This window comes from Giraffa tippelskirchi, chromosome X (genome assembly GCF_054371585.1).
Source record: "Giraffa tippelskirchi isolate mGirTip1 chromosome X, T2T-mGirTip1v1.2.pri, whole genome shotgun sequence".
NCBI classification, from domain to species: Eukaryota; Metazoa; Chordata; class Mammalia; order Artiodactyla; family Giraffidae; genus Giraffa; species Giraffa tippelskirchi.
Genome location: NC_137289.1, coordinates 41,155,991 through 41,178,579, shown reverse-complemented (window position 1 = coordinate 41,178,579; position 22,589 = coordinate 41,155,991). Strand labels below are relative to the sequence as shown.

At 40.2% G+C, this 22,589-nt stretch overlaps 1 protein-coding gene across 2 annotated transcripts in view; it reads left to right on the top strand.

Annotated features, from left to right (window-relative positions):
* The first annotated feature begins 17,174 nt into the window (after positions 1–17,174).
* LOC145537082 (plastin-3-like) overlaps positions 17,175–22,589 on the top strand; it is a 45,441-nt gene continuing 40,026 nt past the window's right edge. For both annotated transcript variants that reach the window (XM_081567657.1, XM_081567658.1), the window contains exons 1-2: positions 17,175–17,259; positions 20,064–20,144. In XM_081567657.1, the coding sequence (XP_081423783.1) occupies positions 20,072–20,144 (73 nt within the window). In that variant the 5' untranslated portion in view covers positions 17,175–17,259; positions 20,064–20,071. The remainder of the gene's footprint in view (positions 17,260–20,063; positions 20,145–22,589) is intronic.

Genomic DNA, 22,589 nt, shown 5'->3' with positions numbered 1-22,589 from the left:
ATACTCAAAATTCTCCAAGCCAGGCTTCAACAGTACATGAACCATGAACTTCCAGATGTTCAAGCTCGATTTAGAAAGGCAGAGGAACCAGAGATGAAATTGCCAACATCCACTGGATCATAGAAAAAGCAAGAGAATTCCAGAAAAACATTTTCTTTATTGATTACGTCAAAGCCTTTGACTGTGTGGATCACAACAAAATGTGGGAAATTCTTCAAGAGATGGGGATCCCAGACCACCTGAACTGCCTCCTGAGAAGTCTGTATGCAGGTCAAGAAGCAACAGTTAGAACCAGACATGGAACAATGGACTGGCTCCAAATGGGGAAAGGAGTACCTCAAGGCTGTACATTATCACCCTGCTTATTTAACTATATGCAGAGTACATCGTGTGAAATGCTGGGCTGGAGGAAGCACAAGCTGGAATCAAGATTGCCGGGGGAAATATCAATAACCTCAGATACAGATGACACTACCCTTTCGGCAGACAGTGAAGAGGAACTAAAGAGCCTCCTGATGAAAGTGAAAGAGGAGAGTGAAAAAGCGGTTTTAAAACTCAACATTCAAAAAACCAAGACCATGGCATCTGGTCCCATCACTTCATGGCAAATAGATGGGGAAACAATGGAAAAATAACAGACTTTATTTTTGGGGGCTCCAAAATCACTGCAGATGGTGGCTGCAGCCATGAAATTATAAGATGCTTGATCCTTGAAAGAAAAGTTATGACCAACCTAGACAGCATATTAAAAAGCAGAGACAATATTTTGCCGACAAAGGTCTGTCTAGTCAAAGCTATGGTTTTTCCAGTAGTCATGTATGGATGTGAGAGTTGGACCATAAAGAAAGCTGAATGCCAAAGAATTGATGCTTTTGAACTGTGGTGTTGGAGAAGACTCTTGAGAGTTCCTTGGAATGCAAGGAGACCCAACCAGTCCATCCTAAAGGAAATCAGTCCTGAATATTCTTTAGGAGGACTGACACTGAAGCTGAAACTCCAATACTTTGGTAACATGACGCGAAGAACTGACTCATTGGGAAAGACCCTGATGCTGGGAGAGATTGAAGGCAGGAGGAGAAGGGGATGACAGAGGATGAGATGGTTGGATGGCATCACCAACTCAACGGACATGAGTTGGAGCAAGCTCTGGGCATTGGTGATGGACAGGGAAGCCTGGCATGCTGCGGTCCATGGGGTCACAAAGAGTCAGACACGACTGAGCAACTGAACAACAAGATGTGCTACACGTATACGGTAGACTATTTCTCACTCATATAAAACTGCCACTGAAGTTAGGGAATTATGACACTGGTAGTCACAGGGATGGAGTTTGAAGGATCATGCACTAAGGCAGAGGTAGAACATGGTGTATGAGGTATTGTCCAGGTAAACTAAAAAAAAGATGTGCAAGCCAACAAATTTCCAATTCTGAAAGAGACTCTGAGAATTCAAATCAAACAAACTGTTCCAGAAAAAAATTGAAGTGAAGGGATGGGATGCATTAGGAGGTCCATACCTAAATTGACAAGAAATCAATATATGTAACAAGTAATCCACAAGGAAAATCCTCTGCCTTCCTTCCTTCATTCCTTCCTTCAACATATGCACAGAAATCTTTGTCTCTAAGAGATAATTCATCAAATTTATCTCCTATCTTCCTGTTTATATTCACAGAAAAGTGTATCTGATATAAATAACTCACAAGGACCTGATGCTCACCACTCTGCTCAACCTTCTAAGGCAAAAAGTCGGGGAAAAAAAAGTAGAGATTTCATAGATAACTTGCATTCCAGTCCCTATGATGAAAAGGACATCTTTTTTTGGTGTTAGTTCTGGGAGGTCTTCACAGAATCGGTATTTCAGCTTCTTCAGCATTAGAGGTTGGGGCATAGACTTGGATTACTTTGATACTCAATGAATTGCCTTGGAAATGAACAGAGTTCATTCTGTTGTTTTTGAGACTGCAGTCAAGTACTGCATTTCACATTCTTTTGTTGACTATCAGGGCTACTCCATTTCTTCTCAGGGATTCTTGCCCACAGTAGTGGATATAATGGTCATCTGAATTAAAGTCACTCATTCCCACCCATCTTAGCTCACCTACTCCTCAAATGTCAATGTTCACTCTTGCCATCTCCTTCTTGACCACATCTAATTTACCTGGATTCATAGACCTAACATTCCAGGTTCCTATGCAATATTGCTCTTTACAGCATCGGACTTTACCCCCAGACACACCCACAACTGTTTCCGTTTTGACTTAGCCTTTTCATTCCTTCTGGATTTATTTCTTCACTCTTCTCCAGTAGCATATTGGGCACTTACCAACTAGGGGAGTTCATTTTTCAGTGTCATATCTTTTTGTCTTTTCATACTGTGCAGCTGACTATTAAAGGTCAGCTGAATTGCTAGGCAGTTAATATTCAGGAAGATCCAGCTTTTCGTAGTTGTTCAGTTGCTAAGTCATGTCTGACTCTTTGCAGCACTCTAGGCTTCCCTGTCCCTCACTATCTCTGGGAGTTTGCTCAAACTCACGCCTGTTGAGTGGGTAAAGCCATCCAACCACCTCATCCTCTGCTGCCCCCTTCTCCTCCCATCCTCAATCTTTTCTAGCATCAGGGTCTTTTCCAATGAGTCGACTCTTCGCATCAGGTGGCCAAAAATTGGAGCTTCAGCTTCAGCCCTTCCACTTCCAATGAATATTCAGGGTTGATTCCACAAGAACTTTCTCTCCTACACATACAAATTATTAGTACACCTCAGCTAAAAAAAAAAAAAAACAAAACAAAACTCAACAAAAAAATCTGCCAAAGGTCTAAATGCATGTTTCTCTAACGAAGTCATAGAGACGGTCATAAAGCACATGAAAAGATGCTCAGCATCACCAGTTCTCTGAGAAAGGCAAATCAAATGTACACTGAGGCATCACCTCACATTGGTCAGAATGGACACATCAAAAACCTACAACAATATATTCTGCAGAGGGTGTGGAGAGAAAGAAACCCTCCTACACTGTTGGTGGGAATGTAAACGGGTACACCAATTAGGGAGAACATTATGGCGGCTCTTTTAAAAACTAAACATAGAAGTACCCGGTGACCCAGAAATCCAACACCTAGAAGGAGATCCAGAAAAAGAAAGCAACATTTTAAAAGACACCTGCACTCCACAGATCACGGCAGCGCCGGGTCAACAGCCAAGACGGGGGAGCGACTTCAGTGAGCAAGGACAGACAGACAGACACAGAGAATGAGGTACATACACAGCCAAGACAGGGGGCAACTTAAGTGAGCAATGACAGACAGACGGACACAGAAAATGACGTACATATACACTGGGTACAACAGACAGACAGAGGAGCGACTTCAGTGAGCAAGGACAGACAGATGGATCCAGAAAATGAGGTACATACACAGCCAAGACAGGGGGGCAACTTAAGTGAACAAGGACAGACAGACGGATCCAGAAAATGAGGCACATATACACAATGCGATATTGCTCAGACATAAAGAAGGATGAAATGATGCCATTTCCAGTTACAGGGAAGAAATTAGAGGTGATCAAACTAAGTGAAATAACTGAGAAAGGGAAAGTCAGATAATAGAGAGTATCGCTTCTGTGGAATCTAAAAATGGATACAAATGAATGTCATTACAAAAGGCAAACAGATTCACAGACTCAGAAACTTACAGAAAGGTGGCAAAACGGAAAGGTGGCAGGGGGCGGGGGGAGTAATTAGCTGGTACAGATCGAGATTTACATGTCAAAACTGGTGCAGTTGTTGTTGTTTAGTTGCTCAGTCGTGTCCGACTCTTGGCAACCCCATGGACTGTAGCCGGCCAGGCTCCTTTGTCATGGGAGTCTCTAGGCAAGAATACTGGAGTGGTTTGCCATTTCTTTCTCCAGGGGGTCTTCCCAACCCAGAAATTGAGCCCAGGTCTCCTGAAAGTCTCCTGCATTGCAGGTGGATTCTTTTACCACTGAGCGAGCAGGGAAGCCATAAAACAGGTGCTGAAGGGCTCTAAATAGTCACAAGTGTGACGGGGCTTTAAATGACATCTGCCCTCAAGAAACGTCGCGGGGCATTTCATCAGAAAAGAATTCCAAACAGCGCCGAGATTCAAGAAGCCATTTTCAAGAGGTAAATTGTACTCACAAAGGATGAAAATAATAAAAGCACATGGAAAGATACTCCACACCAATAGTTATTAAATCAATGCCAATCATAACTACCATAAGGTATCACCTCACGCTGGTCACAATGGCCATCATCAAAATGATCTACAAAGAATAAAGATAAAATAGATAAATAAAATAAAAGATCTGCAAAGAATATACAGAAAATGAAATCTTCCTACAATCTTGTTTGAGAATGTAAATGGTGAAGCCCCTATGGACAACAGCATGGAGCTTCCAAGAAACACAAGACATAGAGGTATCATATGACCCCGCAATCCCACTCATGGGCTTGGGTCCAGAGAAAGTGAAGTGTAATTAGCTCAGTCGTGTCTGACCCTTTGCAACCCCATGGACTATACAGTCCATGGAATTCACTAGGCCAGAACACTGGAGTGGGTAGCCTTTCCCTTCTCCAGGGGATCTTCCCAACCCAGGGATCAAACCCAAGTCTCCCTCATTGCAGGCGGATTCTTTACCAGCTGAGCCACAAGGGAAGCGCAGGTCCACAGAAAATCACCATTCAAAATGACACATGCCCCTTGATTTTCAGGGCAGCACTATTTCAATAGGCAAGACATGGCATCCACCAAAAGGTCCACTGACAGAATAATGAAGACTAGGGGGTACATCTATACACTGGAATACTACTCAACCATAAAATAGAATGAAATAAGGATGCTGTCAGCAGCATGGATGGACTAAGAAATCATCCCAGGAAGTGAGGGAACTCAGACAGAAAGATAAATATCGTGAGATATCACTTACAGGTGCAGTCTATAAATTCATACCAATGACTTAATGTACAAAACAGACTTCACAGCCTGAGAAAATCAAACTATGATTATCAAAAGAAAGTTAGAAAGAAGGGATAATTAAGAGTTTAGGATTAACGATACAGACTAATATCTAACAAATTAATAATCAAATAGGACCTAGTGAATAGAACAGGGAACTCTATTGAACAGACTGTAATAATCTATACGAGGAAAAACATGGAAAAAGAATAGATACGCTTCTATGTAAAATCAAATTAAGTTCCTGTACCGCTAAAACTAACAAAACAATGGAAATCAACTTGACTCCAATAGGAAATAAAAATTAAATTACCTGAAATCCATCTAGGGAACCCCAGACAGTGGCGACCCTATGGATTAGATATGTGATATGCTATGACATTAATATGACACCACCAAATGTTTTCACCCAGTAGAACACAGAGCAGCAACCCATTCAAAGGTGCCTGACCTCATGTGAATGTCCCAAGATGAAGAGAAGAAAAAGGACCACAGGTTAATCAGGGCAACACCCTCAATTCAGATGTTGGGAATCTCCGAGGGGCAAGAGCAGACACAGGGTCTCCGGGTACGGGATCCGGACCCACGTGGATGGGGTGAGACCCACACAATCCCCGGCCCCTGCATCTGGGGTCGCACGACTCTTGGTTAGGACACCAGGTCTCTGCTGGCTGAGCCCCTAAGGCGGAAACGAGTGGGTTCCTGGAGCCTCCTGGGATGGTAGAAAGAAGCGTAGGGTCTCCTCTCCCCACACTTGTCCCAGGGAAGTCCTCCTCTCCCACCCTTCGGTTCTGTCTGATACTGTTTTTACAGCTGTCACGATAATGTTGAACACACTACCTTGGTTCCAGCGGGCTCGGTCCTTTGTTTTCCCACTGAGGTGTTGAGAAAACACACCAGGCACGGGGCTAGGAGACGAGGGGCAGGTCTGGTCTCTGCTGAGCAGGGATGGGCGACCGGAAGGCGATCACAGGGGCAACCTCACCTGCTGCCCGTTGGTTTTTTGCCTCATCCCAGTACCCTGGAATCAATTTACCAGGTGAACCTGCCTTCCTACTCAAATTGAAGGTGCTGGAAAATGGGACTAATTACCAGGTAGCCCACCTGAGGTGTCTCTATGAGCCCCAGGGCAGGTGAACCTGGCAGGAGGAAAGACTAAGAGCCCTACTGCAGCCCTGACCCCTGGGAGGACCATGGAACCCCACTCAGAGGAGGGCACGTTACCCAGAGAAGCCCACCTCAGCTCCAGACCCCAGGCCTCTGAGCACTGACATTCAGACACAGGCACGGAGTTTTCCAGGACAGAGGACAGGCCCAGTCTGCACCCAGGTCTCCACATCCTAGTGCACACAGAACATGGTCGCTGCCAATATTCCCACACTATCTCAATAGGCAAGAAGTGGAATCACTGTAGAAAGCACGCAGTCTTGTCTAAACATAATCAGTGCAGACGGCATTGAAAAGTCAAAGTGTTCATCATTCAGACATGTCTGACTGTTTGTGATCACATGCACTGTACCCCTCCAGCCTCCTCTGTCCATGGGATTCTCCAGGCTAGGATACTGGAGTCGCTTGCCATTCCCTTCTCCAGGGGATCTTCCCGATCCAGAGATCAAACCCAGGTCTCCTGCACTGCATGCAGATTCTTTACCATCTCAGCCACCAGGGAAGCCCCTAGACAAGACTTAGGGAGGTCTAAATCCACCATGTAGACAGAACGTGGTCAGGTTTAAACTAGCATAAGGTTGTTCTCCCTGGAGGCACAGGTCACACACATGCGGGGTCTCTCATCATTGGACAGGGGCCTCACCCTCATGTGGGAACTAGTGAGAGAGAGCAACAGGCAGGAAGGCCAGGGGTCTCCAAACGGAGGAAATAGGCTGCAAGGGTCAGACATTTTATCTCTCTTAAGCGGCAGGAAAAAACAAACTAGCGATATTTTTTACCTTCTCTATACAAATTTAAGAGAGGTTTCTCTTAAAATACTGTGTTGCCATGACACCTGGTTTCAGCTGAAGTTAACTATTCTCAAACTCGGAGTTAACCAATGCATTTTTCTTATGGAAATGTTTGTCTTAAGCTATGTTAATGTACTGTGCATTTACCCCAAAGGCTGTCTTTCGCCTAAGGCTCAGAACCTACTTGGCAAACCAGTGTGTTATACTCAGACATTGTTCCCCTAATCTATGTAAATGAAACTATTTGCATGATCTGCCTTTCTGCAAAATTCAAGTCAATCGTTTTATGGCCCGGAATGTCCGGTGCCCAGATTATTCGAAAATACATCTTATGGATGAGGGGTGTGGTGTCACTCTGAGTTGAAGACATTCCTTTCTTACATTAACAAACTGCTAGTGACTATATAACATCCAGCTGAAGACTAGCGGGGAGGTACTCTTTCTGCCCCCTTCTGATGCCTATGTCAGCTTTCTCTATCTCCTTTATACTTTAATAAAACTTGATCACACCAAAGCTCTGAGCGATCCAGCCTCGTCTCTGGCCCAGGATTGAATTCTTCTCCTCCAGAGGCCAAGAATTCCGGCCGTTTTTCTGTGGCTCAGCAACAACCTTTCATCTTGGGGGCTCGTCCGGGATTCTTCACAAGGTAAGGATGCTTGGAGCTCTAGTTCTTTGTTCTCCTAGCGAACACGTTTTCTGCTGTACTTTACTAACTCTACGGCGTGCTTGTGTGAATCTGCGTGAAAGAAGTGAGGAGCCCTGCTCTGCGGTTCCGCGGTGACCTCATACGGCTTATGGCAGAAACCTGTCGGGGGTTTATACCGACCTGCCAATGCCAAGAGGCACCCAGTGTCTCCTTTGGGGACCGAGCAGAAATGGGCAAAGCGTGTGGACCGAACTCTCCTTTCTCGGTCAAACTTTTCGGTCTCTTTGACCATTTCATAGCTCCTTGGGAATTAGAAGTACTAACCTATCTGTCGGGTCATAGACTTTCAAGGGACTTGTGATCTATGCTGTTACTGTGTACTGTTCCTTGGGCCCCAAACTTGAGGTTGGTAGTCAGCAAGCGCCTAGCCTCGCTAGGAATCGAAAGTTTGGAAGCTAGATGGAGCTCTAGCTGCGAGAACATCTCTGAGGTTAAAAGTTACTCAGATTGGAACTGCAATGGATTTTTTTCCCTTTGGTAACACTGGCTCTTAGCGGCCCAGACGAGGCTCTTATACTGGTGTGGTGATGCTTGGAAGGAACATCTCAGTTTTATGTGCGCATTGGTCTTATTGTGGTCAGGAATATATTCAGGGTCGTGCACAGGCACTCAGGTGACAAATGTCTCCTCCAGCGGTCTTGGTCTGGGAGGCATTCTGGAAGGTTACTCTGATTGCACCCCGGGTGGCATCAGAGGCAAGCAAGGTTTTAACGATGAGGAGCTGGACGTCAGTCAGGGATGCCATCAGGTCTACCCCTGGTGCATCCCCACCCCGTCTCGGTGGTAGAACCGGGAGGGAAGAGTACGGCGCCTGCGTCGGTAAGGGACAGACTAAGTCCGACCAGAAAAAGAAAAGCTTTGGTGTCAAGTCTGTCTACACCCCCATCTAGAGCAGGGAGGGACGCCTCCGGGAGAAAGAGGGTGCTGGTCGCACATGCTCACAGCTGAGCATGTGTGTGTGTGAGCGCACACACACACACACACACACACACACTTATATATGCTGTTAGGCTGTACAGGAGTTGTAACTAGAGAATAAAGCAGCTAGCTAGCTGATTTGGATACATTTAGCAATGATGTTTCTACAGTTCCTTTAGTGTAGATGTGATATTAGGTTCTAATAATACAAACCCCGAAAACATCATGATGTTTCCCGAAAGCCTCACTCCTTTGAACTGTATCCTGAAAAACTAGGATAGATTTTGGTGTCATCATTTTGGTGACATAGCATACCATTTCAGGGACATGTATTTCCTGCATGTATTTTGTCATGTAAATAGTAGGTAATGGTCTTTTGATAGATTTGATCCCCAGGGCTTAAAGAAGATTTTTTTAAGGTCACTTTAGAAATGTGGGTTGTCATTTCCTTCTCCAAGGGAACTCCCTGACCCAGGGATTGAACCTATATCTCCTGCAGTGGCAGGCAGATTCTTTACCACTGTGTTACCAGGAAAGTCCATATGTAACAGTGCTTCATGGGAAAAGACTATCCGTTTTATTGGGAGTTATCTAGCGATGTCCTCTTGTGTAGTTTTACCAGTTTGTGGCAGAAATGTCAAGTAGAATTACCAGAGGATCTAGACCAAAAAAGCAACCTAGCTAAGCAAAGTATGCTGTACTTGTTGAACTTTTCTTTCATCATAGAAACTTGTTCTCTACTTAACTGTAATGAGCAATTTTTAATAATGTTGAGATGCTGAAATAATAAACAGTAACATCTTTCACCACTTATTCTGTCTGCTTTCACCTTTCCTAAACTTTCAGGGCTAGGAACCTGCGACTCAAAACAGGGAACCTGTGACAACAGGTGAGACCATTTAAAGAGTAACTCACTTGTGACTTTCAGAGCAACAGATGATTGAGAAAGATGATATAACCTCTTAAACTGCTACAGTTACTCCTTTACCAAGATTCCACTAAAGTTTTCTAAAAGGAAGCAAACAAAACTCCAAGCTGCAGTCACCTGGAGAAAATAAGCTGTAAGGTTAAAAACTAATCACTAAAAAAAAAAAAATAACTATGGGTACCATAGCGATGGCTCTTGTGTGTTAAAAAAAAATCTTATACTCAAAATAAATCACACTGATACTGGAGTGTGTGCTTATATTTATACTAAATTATTAGCACTGATGCAATGAGAATAGTTGTTTATAGTAGTTAGCATATAAGAGGCTGAAATTAAGTGATATTAAATACAGGGAAGCAGAAACATGTCATATATAGGAATGAATGTGCCACAAGAGAAGGTCAGCATTCTTGTCCTTATTTTTAAAAAGTCTGGCCTGTTTTTTGGTCAGTACCCACTTAACACCAATGTTTTGAAGAAAGAACGTTTAGAACACTTTCATATATAGCCCCTACTGAACCTGTTGCCAATAATCTGTGTGTTTTACACAGTTATAGTTTTGGTGATTTCAGTTCAAGGATTAATTGAATCCCTTCTTTAAATAATGAAAATGAATTAGCATTAGCTAGAAGGGTCCCTGTCTGCATTTTCTGGCAACTTTTTATATTTCTCAGTATCATGGTCACATTTGTTAAAAGTTTTGGTTTTTTTGGCTGCATCTGGCGGCATGTGTGATCTTAATTCCCTAACCATGAATCAAACCCATGCCCCCTGCAGTGGAAGCACAGGGTCCTAACCACTAGACAACCAGGGAATTCCTGGTTAGGAGTTTTTAAATTATCTTCCATAGGGTATAAAAGGCATGTGCCTTCTTTCCATAAAGCACTGTGTAGCCTCTTTGTTTTCATTTTTATGGTAAGAGTAGTTAATTACCTTCTCTCTCACATAATCTTTTTTTTTTTAATTTTACATTTACTCCACAGCTCTGTTTTGGGCAAAGTCACTTAACTACCCTAAGTTTTTGTTTCTTCCCTAATTTCAGTAATCATTGGATATTGGGAATACTGGGAATTAACACCACCCTCAAAACATTGCAGTCGGTTGGAATATGTTTTGAGGCATACTTCTGTACCCAGTGTCCAGCAAAAGATTATCATTGTGGGAATATCCGAGAGGAAGATGAAGTTTAGATTCTGTTCTTGAGAAACAAACAATCTTGAAATAAGACATCAGAGCAAGTAATTAGACAAGTATTGTGTGTGCTGATGGTGAAAGAATGGTTGTCTTTGATGGAGGAAGATTATTCTCTTTGACCAAGTTTGAGGATCTGTGTGGAAGAGGCAGATGAACTGAATCTAGTAGGATAATGGATGTCCCAGCCAGATTGTCCTCATCCACTTATATAACTATAGGAGGATGTCTGTGATTCAATTGCTGAATTTTGTGGCAACATTCTAAATCCTATGGGAGTTGAAGAGAAAAATCAGCAGGGATGTGTAGTCATTGGGAAACGTGGTTTGGGAGAGGATGAGGCTTCTGCTGAAACTTGAAGGATGAGTAGAATTTGGATAAGGAATAAAGTGGAGGGCATTTTAAGGCTGAAAGGTAGATACAGAGAGAGGGGATTCTTACTACGAGGGAGAGATAGAGGTAGTGGGGTCAGGATAAAACAGAAGGTACTGATGTAGGGGTTAGGAGGACATGTTCAGGAGGATGGTGCGTGCCTGTGCATGCGGAGTCGCTTCAGTTGTGTCCGACTCTCTGCGACCTGTGGACCATAGCCCGCCAGGCTCCTCTGTCCATGGGATTCTCCAGGCAAGAATATCTGGAGTGGGTTGCCATTTCCTTCTCCACAGGAGGATGGTAGTGATCAAAAAGCTAATTTTGAGTGTTGTTGAAAGATTAAACTGGTTAAATGTGGCTAGTAGGAACGCCAGAAGACCCGGAATACCCGGCAAAGTTTAGACAAGCCATTTCAGCATAATAATTATAGCTTCCTGAAATGAGACTGACATGATCAAAATGGGTGTGAACCCTAGATGTGGACCTTTTTTGAGTCAAGGTATTTACTGAGAGGGTCCTACTGTATATAGCAGAGGGAACTCTGCTCAGTGTTTCGTGGCAGCCTGGATGGGAGATGAGTTTGAGGGAGAATGGGTACATGTAAATGTATGGCTGGGTCCCTTTGCTGTCCACCTAAAACTATCATACTAGTTAAATCGGCTATACCCCAATACAAAATAAAAAGTTTAAAAAGAAAATAAAAGATTTACTGAGAATACACTTGTGTCCCTGTGTTGTGCTAAGTGCTGTGGTGAATACATAGATGAGTAAGCTGTGTTACTACTTAAATAAGTTTATAGTCTTGTTGGGGAAATAAATTCATTCACTAAACTGTGATTGAGAAACCTATAATACAGCATAACAATTGAGAATGCTGACTTTGGTGTCAGGTGGAGTTGGATTGAGACCTAGGTCTCCCTCTCTTGAGCCATGTGACTGGGCAAGTTATTCAACTTCTGTAAGCCTGTTTGCTTTACTGTAAAATGGAAATAATAGTATTACGTGGTTCACAGAGTTTTTCTGAGAAGTAACTTTACATAATGTATAGCACAGTTCATTTAAATAATAAGTCCTCCATAAATGTTAGCTGTTATAATATAAACTTACAATGATATGTTATTATATTATCTTAATTATGATTATTACCTACTCTGTAGCCACTGTGAGAGGGGCTGGGAATATGAGGATGAAGGCTAAGCAGTCCCTTCCATCAGAAAGCTTTTGTATAATAGTATTAAATGTTATCCTTGTGTGACTGTATTTTCCCATTCAAAAATTGGTACATATGATCTGACAGTAAGATATTTAAAATTAGAGCTATCTGAAAGGATTCATGCTGGCTGTAATAGAAGAAAACAGACAGTTCTGTGAGAGTCCTGGGAAAAAGAATTTTTCCCTCAGGTGGGGATCATCCAAAGAGGCTTTCTCAAAGATTCTTTTGAAAAGTACCTGGGAGAGGAGATGCCCTGATTGGGGCAGAGGTTATCTTTACAGAGTGTGATTCCAGAGTGTGCAGTGCATGTAATGGGAAGAAACATTGGAAAGATAGACAGGTATCAATACAGAAAAGTGTGTAGGCTTCTTGGATGTTGTGCTGAGAAGTTGGGACTTGCTTTCATAGGTAATATACCTTAGATCTGCTCTTCAGGATGTTAGCAGCATAAAGATTACGTAGGAGGGAGATAGGACTGTAGATGGATAGACTAAAAGGTCTTTAGAAAAGCTAGACTTGAAGTGATAAAGGGCTATGATAATCCAAAAGGCTTAGTGATTTACCTCAATCTCCCTTTGTTTCTTGTGACCAAACTTCTTGAATTTGTAAACCTGGAGATTGAGGAAAGTTGAAAAGGAGACTGAATTTGACAGCAGAGGTGTTCGAAAAGGGGAGAAATAACATGACAGTAAGTTCAAATGTAGACACTTAGACTTTCCTGACTGGGATTTTCCTCTCTGACCTTCCTTCTCCCTTGGCCGGAAGGTCAAGTCCAGATTTTGAGTCTCAGCCTTCTAAATTAGACCCTGACCTTCTGCTCCAACTGTGTTTGTCACAAACCCTAGGCACAGTGCTCCAACCACACTATCTTTCTCTAGCACCAGGATATCCTCTTCTCTGTGCCTAGAGTGCCTTTACCAGTGATAATCTGTCTGAGGATGTCCTCCTTACATTTTAAGATTAAGTTCAAAAGTCACCTTCTCTGGAAAACTGAAGCCCATCACTGTCACCCCACCACTGAGTGACTAGCGTGATGACATTAATACTATGTCTTTATTTTCCATCTTTGTCCCCACTGAACAGTAAAGTCTTCGAGAGGAGACTCTGGATCCTTAGTCTCTATATATGCAGCACCCAGCACGGTGCCTACACACTAAACATTCACTTAAAGCTTGAATATAAATGAATAAGTTGGGTGAGTATGATAGACATTCAAGTTGAAATCTTCTCAAGTCGTTTGGAAACATGTCACTAGAGCTTGAGTAATCAGAGTGAGAGTGGGTGAGCTTTGACTCAGAGGGTTGCATGCCCATTTGACCTGGAGACTAGTGCTGTTGATTTACCGGCTAGGGAGGAGGCAGGGTGGCAGTTTCTGTTGGTACAGTTAGGTATGTGAAGTGTGGGTGTTCTGAAGCATTGCCTGTTTTGGATAGAGGAAGGTGACAAATACACAAATACAAATAATGTATTCTTGCATGTTTTATCCACCTTCTCTTCTTCATGATTTGAACTTATCAGCTTAACTGTGTGTGTGTGACCAAATCTCTGATTTTAAGTCATCAATCAGCCTCACTTTCCCAATTCTGTTTACCTGCTAGTGGCTGATGAATAGCCCCTGCTTTTATCTTTTAGTTCCTTTCAATTTCAAGAAAAAAATACAAAATTCATAATCAACTCTTGATTATCCATGGTTGATTTTCCCACTGTGTGTGCCCTGCTGCCTGAGCCGCGGTTGCTTGTGATTGACACAGATTAGTAAATTTAGTAAGCTGCATTCCTAAAGTGAATTGCTTTAGGGTATGAAAACAGGCATTCTCTCCCCACTCCCCACCCCTGCTGCCTCCACCCCCCATCAAATGCCTTTGAGAATTTGAGTCATTGTTTCAGGTAGTTAGTTGTAGGTACACCTTTCTCAACAAAGATTTGTATTCCGGGTTTAAGTATAGTTAAATGAGCCAGTGGAGTGGTTTCGTAATTGCTGTATTGTTAGTCAAACGCTGTAATTAGGGATGACTTCATAGGCATAAGATTCCTCTATGGGTGACGCCCTGAATTCAGACCCAGTTGTATACGATATCCTTTTATGACAAAACAAACAAACAAGGTTTTGTTTGCTTTTGTTTCATTCCCTTATTTTAAAATCTGTTTTCCTGTTTAAGGAGAGAGAAGGTTTGCTTTTTTCCTGCTGTTTGCCCTTTATAGAGAAGGCCAGCACTGGAGCTAGGGAGGAAAACAGAATTTGGGACAAAGTGCTCTGCAGATGACAGAATTCAGAAAAATGGAGAGACACTGGAAGCTTTTATTTTTGATTGGTATTTCATTTGGCTAAATTTAAATGGAGGGAAAATATATAAATATATTTCTTTCTTTCTTTTTTTTAATATCAGTGCCTGCTCTCTCTCTATATAAATAAAGTTCATTTTTTGTGGGAAGACAGACTGGGGAAAAGGACACATTTTAACATATTTCAACAGTCAGACTTTCTTTTTGCCTACCAATCACATACTGTGAAATTTTATTCAGCAATAATATTTACTTTTTACCTCTTCACCTTTCATTTTTCATTGCTCACAGAAAAAAAAATGCAAAGTAGGAAGAATGTGACAGTATTGACAAGCTGTTAACTATTTTTTAAGTGGTCCTGATATAAAGTAAAAATTGGATTAAAAAAAAAACCTCCTGGCCATTCTTCAAGTTGTGTTTAGAAACTGGCCTTATGCAGGAGCCAAATCGACTCATGGGTAAAAAGTGGCTGACAAATTTTCATTAGTCCCATCCTTCTTAAATTACTTTGACTTAAAGTCTTATAGTTTTTATATATGAAGGAGATCTATCATACTCTGCAGTTGATAATTATAGGGCAAAAGACATAACTTTTCATATATTTTATTTAAAAGGTTCTTAGTAGAACTCATGCCTTATATTTATACATAGCCTCTTAATTACTTAGGCATTGATTTTTTTCTCTTTTTCTTTCATTAAGGATTTGAAGTTGCTGTATAATGCTTTATGGTTTATAGTGTGCCCTCACATGCCATCTTTAATCTTCATCAGAACCCTAGGGAAGTAGTTATTACGGCTGTTTTCAAAGGAGGAAACTGAAGCTTAGAAAGATTAAACTCACTCACTCATAGACACACTGCTAGCAGGTCGCAGAGCCGGGACACTGATTGATCTCTTCTGATTCCACATCTCTCAGTCTTCCTGTGTTAACATACTACATCCTTGGGTGGGGAACAAGTTTGCTGCAAGTATTCAGGATTCAATCAAGGTGTTTATGGGGCAATAATCTGTTTTGCTCCCTAAACCCCAATCTGAGATGTTTTACTTATTTTGAGAGAAAGAGTACAATGAATGCCCTATAAAGAGGGTAGAGCTTTCAGTAATTTTAATTTGTACAGTTTCTAAAAATCTGATGTTCCTGGCAGTCTTCCCTAAATTGTTTAAATGTGGTATTTTCCTCCAGGATAGTAAGTACTTAATTGCTTGATTCCATCAAGTACCCGTAAGTAATCTTAAGGACAAACCTTTTTTTATTCATAGTGGGAAAAAAATCTGCATTAAATAGCTAATTTAAATATTATGATTTTTGTCAACTGAGATGTATATTGTGAGGCTTTTAAACTTTACATTGGATTTCTTGTTTTAGTTCAGGTGCTTCAGGGTAGCATTTATTTATTTACTTTCAAATAATTATAAATAAACAAATGGAGTTTATTTAAGTGGGAGACTCCTAAATTAAACTATGTTGTTATCCTGAGCTAAACAAATATTCTTTGGGTAATACATGCGTGTTACAGTTCTTTTAATTCTTAGTTGTGCCTCTTCTTGTCTCCTGTAGCTGAAAAATCTGAGCTATCAGTATAAAAGGGGTCACTTTAGGCTTTCATGATGGTATTTAGACAGGAATAAGAAATTAGGAAACTTGAAAGTGTATTTTGGCGTTTTTTTTTAATGATGCATTTTATTAATTTTTTTAAGTAAACGTGTGCCTTGGAATCATTTCTATGAGATGTATGTATTTCCTAATTTTTCAGGATGAACAAAAGTGCTCCTTTCCTGGCCTGCTTGAGATGAAATTAATAATCCTTAAAGTCTTCAGAGTCTTTGCCCCATCTCTACCTTTTATTACAACCGCTAGTTCACTTTGTGTCAAATTATAATTATCTACATCTTTGTCTTCCCCAGATTGTAAATTCTTTGAGGGTAGGAACTAGACATGTAACAGAGGCCTGGGTAAAATTGTGTGAGGATAGAAGTGCATATGTGTTGAGGGTATAAAGAAGAGGGAAGAGATTTCTACCCCGTTAGCCCTGCTGCCTGCAAAGGGGAGAACTGGGAGAGAAGGTTTGATTCAGAACCCACTGGTTAGTGGTTAGCCGAAATGAAAGGTGCTGCAGGTTGGGATTTGGGGTGGGTATGAGCTGGGTGGGAGGTAAATGTCCAGAACCACTTTTTCCTAATTTTCTCTTTTATAGAAGTGATATAACAGTATAAGAATAATATATTCTTTAAAAAAAAAACAACTATATTTTAGATTATTATTGACTCGTAAATTGCCCAAACTAGATGGAAACTTTAGAAATAAAGGAGAGGCCACGTGTTTTCAATTTTCTGAGACAGTCTCACTTTAAACTTTCTGTGCCACTGTTCTGTGTGATGTCATTACTAGAGAGGGGCAATTATTTCACATTGAAAATATGATTACTTACAATATGTGTAAAGAAAATTAGAGTGAAACCTGTAGAGTATTTTGGTAATCAGAAGTGTTGACCATCATATTAGTAAAGTATAGAATATTTTAAAAAGTACCATCAGCAGGTTGCAGGCTAACTTAGGCAAAATCATTTCTTACTCTCCGTCTTGAAAATGACTGCCTTCGTATCCAATTGAAGATATTTCTTTACCCTATAGATCCTGAGACTGCTCTGAAAGGTGTTTTTCATACAGCTTATCTACTGAGAAGTTGTCCATCTTTAGTGACATTTTAACACTAGAGGTAAGAAAAGTTTTATGAACATACAAGTTTTTGAAAAGTCTGCTTTTATTTAATTTTTTAAAAATATGAGTCATTATAAATGTGTGTTGTATTAGGGTGGAAATATAGCGAATAGTATCATATGGTCATTTTAAATCTTTGCAGGGATTTGAGAAACCTGAGTTTGAATTCTAGATCCTTGGTCTCCCTGAGCCTAGGTTATCTAATAAGAAAAAATGGAGTAAGAATATTTACCTTAAAAGGCTGTTATGAGGGTTCATAGAATTAGTAGGAATATGAATTTATGAAAGTACTGTTTTGTTGAGTCCCTTACTACATGACTGGGACTGTGGTTAGTTCTAGAAGTGACAATGATGGGTGTGCAAAAGACAGATGTGGTCCCCTCTCTTTTGAGCTCTTCTGTATTAAATATTAGGCATCACGGCAAACAGAAGAGTTGTCAAGTAATTTTTTAACTTTTAATAAAAATGTTTAAAAGATAAATATGAGATCTCAAATTTGCTTTTCATATAGTTTTTGAACTTTAACAGGTAACACATTTAGGACAGTGAAACTATCCTATATGATACTATAATGGTGTCCGTTTTGTATATACAAAATGCATAGTATGTACAACACCAAGAGTGAGCCTAATGTAAACTGTTGACTTAGGTGACAATGATGTGTCAAAGAAGGTTCATCAATTGTAACGAATGTATCCCTGATGAAGGATGTTCATAATGAGGGAGGCTGTGAGAGTGTTAGGGCAGGGGTATATGGAAACTAAATTCTCTGCTTTTTGCTCAGTTCTGTTAAAAAGGAAATTTCTTTAAAAAGATGGTGTATGTGAAAGTCGCTCAGTCATGTCCACCTCTTTGCGACCCCATGGACTGTAGCTTACCAGGCTCATGTGTCCGTGGAATTCTCTGGGCGAGAATACTGGAGTGGGTTGTCATTTCCTTCTCCAGGAGTTAAAAAGATTAAATGAGAAAAAAAAAAAAAAGAAAAAGACAACAAATAATCATGTGCATTTCCTTCTGTCTAAAAGTTAATAGGTTTGTATGTGGGGATTTTCCATTGTAGTACAGACCTCCTTTCTCTATTGCAGGAATCAGTCAAGATTTTCTGTAAAGGTACCCTCATATATACTGTATGCCAAGAGGCAAAATAAGAATATTATATTATTAATGTCAAGGATTTAAATGTTGTTTCCACAAATTTTTACTGACAAAATTCAAAAAATAATAAGTATTTGAGTACTTTTTTTGGTACTACAACTGTACTGATGAGAAAAATGGAATTCTTTTGTTATTTTTCTGGGATAACATTTCATTTTATTGAAGTTCAAACATTTGACAGCAGATGTTTATCTGAAAAAAACCTTACTTAGCTTGGGGCCATACAGAAATAAGCAGTGGTCCAGATTGGGCCCATAGGCCATAGTTTGCCAAGACCTGTTTGTTGATTAAATAGGTAAAATAGGGGCAAATCAGAAAGAGTATAAGCTCAAATAATATTAAAAAGTTGTGTACACAAAGATGTGTTGATAAGCATGCTCTTGTGTGTGTTTCTGTATCACAACCAAAAATAATTTGTTTTAGTTGATTCATTCTTTAATGGGGATGATTGGTAGCTGTCGTATGCTCCTATATGAACATAAGGTTTTCCACAGTGAATGACTTTTAAATGACTTAAGGGGAAAAAATGGTAACTATGTGAGATGATAGATGTGTTAACTTACCTTATTGTGGTTAAGTTACTATATTTTCACAATATATGTATATATCAAGTTGTTATGGTGTAGAGCTTAAACTTAACACAATATTATGTCACGTATCTCAATAAAGATGGAAAAAATAGAACTAGCCAGTAAGATAGATAGATGCCAATTGAAAAAGTTATTTTTTAAACATTTATTTATTTATTGGCCATGCCATGCAGCATACAGGATCTTAGTTCCCCCTCCAGGGATTGAACCGGTGCCCTTTGCAGTGGAAGCACAGAGACCTAACCACTGGACCACCAGGGAAGTCCTAAAAAAGTTATATTTTACATGAATCTTTAGTCACATAATGTTGACTTAGTTTTGGCTCATATAACTAAGAATCTATCATTGCTTGCTACCTTGCCCCTTCTTTACATTCTTTGAATGCAGTGTAAGACTTTGTCCTTGAAAGGACGATTGAGAAGTATTTTTGTCTGAGGAGCTTTTGACCAATGATAATTTCTCATTTGTTTTCTTCATTATGGCTATAGCTAGAAATATGGGAACCTATGCAGATAGTTCTAGTAGTTTGCATTTCTGTCTAAATTATCCCTAAAATGAGAGTTTACAGGATTGCTTATAATATATTCATCACAAATTTTTTGTCTTAAAATTTTTTTTCTTCCAGTTTGATAGATACAGTTGACATACAGCATTTGTAGAAGTTGAAGAGGAACAGCAAAATAATTTATATACATCATGAAAGGATTATCACAATAAATTTAGTAAACATGCATTATCTCATATAGATACAAAATAAAAGAAAAAAATGTTTTTCCTTTTGATGAGAACTCTTAGGATTAGCTCTCTTAACAAATTTCACATTATAATTATCATGTTGTACATTACATCCTTAGTACTTACTTATAACTGGGAGTTTATACCTTTTGACTGCCTTCATCCAATTCCCTATCCTCTGGTAACCCCCTACATCTTGTAACCACCAATCTCATCTCTTTTTCTGTCAGTTTGTTTTTGAAGTATAATTGACCCACAACACTGTTAGTTCTTGTTATCTATGACTGTTTTCAAGTCTTAAACCTTTTTGGTTTCTCTTTAGATCTTTAAATGGATGAGATGGCTACCACTCAGATTTCCAAAGATGAGCTTGATGAACTCAAAGAGGCCTTTGCAAAAGTTGGTGAGTTGTTTTCTTGTAGGGTAACTATGGTAAAGCAATGTTTATTTGGCACTAATCAAAGTTATTTCTCTGAAAAATTATGTGAATGGTTAATCAGGAAACTAGTTAAAATCAATGGAATAAAGTTCTAGAAGCCACACTTTAAACTGTGTCATTGCTAATTATAGCTAGTATCTAATATGGTGAAAGGTTTTTAGTCCAGGGTCCCAGTCTTTACCTGGGGGCTGCTGTGGCTCCTGAAATTTGTAGACATATTTTGTTTTACCATATTTTTCTGAGGAGAGGATTTGAAGCTTTCACTATATTCTCAAAGAGCCAACTGACCCCCCAAAATGTTAAGAACCGTTAGATGATGTTGCGTGTGTGTGTGTGTGTGTGCGCGCGCGCACATGCGCACGTGTGCGTGAGCATGCTCAGTCATTCAATCGTGTCTGACTCTTTGCAACCCCATGGACTATAGCCCACCAGGCTCCTCTGCCCATGTAATTTTCCAGGCAAGAATACTGGTGTGGATTGTCATTTCCTACTCCAAGTGATCTTCCTGACCCACCTGGGAAGCCCAGATGATAGTTTACTTTTAATTAACATGGCTTTACTGCCTTTTTCTTGGATGTATTGTGCCTTTGGATGATGCACACTGTTCTACCTTCTTGAATCAGCATATGTATAAGATGGGAAGGATTAGCATACCATTTGGCTTACCTTTAACATCATATAACATGTCTTCAAATTTAGCAGCTATGGAAGCAATTTATAGTATTTACATTCCATTATTTCAGTGCTCAAGTCAGTGAAGATAATGAGAAAACAGGGTAAGACCTGATTATTGATGTGTGTACTCAACAGGTGCTTTCAGAGGGAGAGTATTACTGTTTGGTATCTTCTTGACTAAAGGGTATGAAGTCAAATCATAATGATTTGTTATTTAAACCAGAATCTACTCTTTGACCTGTGTTGGAAACCCCATTAGTGAAAAGTGAGGAAATACACATCTCTTGTTGTTCAGTCACTCGGTCATGTCCGACTCTTTGTGACCCCATGGACTGCATCACGCCAGGCTTCCTTGTCCTTCACTAACTCCTGGAATGTGCTCAAACTCATGTCCATTGAATCGGTGATGCCATCCAACCATCTCATCCTCTGTCACCCCCTTCTCCTCTTGCCTTCAATCTTTCCCAGCATCACGGCCTTTCCAATGAGTCAGCTCTTTGCATCAGGTGGCCAAAGTATTGAAGCTTCAACTTCAGCATCAGTCCTTCCAATGAATAGTCCTAATTTCCTTTAGGACCGACTGGTTTGATCTCCTTGCTATATTCCCATATATTTGTGAGTATGTTCTATGAAGGCATTTGGTAACAACAACATGCCTTGGGAAAGGTAATGACAGCCCCCACCCTGCCCCAACAGCCAGAGTGACTATTCATAATCCCATCAGAATTCTAACTAGGGAAAAATAGTCCTGAGTCTTTAACATGACTACGTATGTGTATGAAAAAAAAGACAGTTAACTTGCCATAGATACCACTTACTGGACTACTCAATGTACTACTCAGTTTAATATTAGATTGATTATGGAAAACAGAAGGTGGTTTCTTGGCTACAAGACTGTTTAAATCACATTATTCTGTAGAAATTGTTTTTTTTTTTAATCATTGTTTCCTTTGAGCTTATTGGAGAAGGAAATGGCAACCCACTCCAGTATTCTTGCCTGGAGAATCCCAGGAATGGGGGAGCCTGGTGGGCTGCCATCTATGGGGTCGCACAGAGTCAGACACGACTGAAGAGACTTGGCAGCAGCAGCAGCCTTTGAACTTTCTGTTTTATTTTTATTCATCTTCAGTGTTGGGGACAGCCTATTTTTGGGGGGGTTATACATTTTATTTTTTGAATTTATTTTTAATTGGAGGATAATTGCTTTTCAGTGTTGTATTGGTTTCCGCCTAATTTGTTTTCTTACTGTTTGAATTTTAGTGTGGGTACCTTATTATTGCTATTACTTACTCTTCCAAGGCCTCACCTCCTCAAATCAATGTTTATTATTGAATAAAGGCTTTGTCCTCATGTGCAGAGTCTTAGAAATATCTGTGTGAAATATTCTTAAAAAATTAAAGTTAATGCAAATATTATTTACCTGATGGCACTGTAATAGTTTTGTCAGTAAAAGAGCTTAAATGCTCTTTTAAAGCTGAATGATATAAAAAGGGTTGACCAATTATCTCCAAGGAGGAAATGGGGCTAAATTAGGCTAATGAGGGATCAATTAGAACTTGGACTGCAAGAAAGGGTCATTGTGGAACTACTGTCTTACTTTAAATCATATATCTTGAAAGGTTTAGGGTAGGCAAAGACCTTCTCAAAGCTGAGAGATTGGACCATGAGTCTTATTGAAGTCCTACCAGGCATATATTCCTGTGATATGGAGACTCTTATCACTCTGTATGCTAT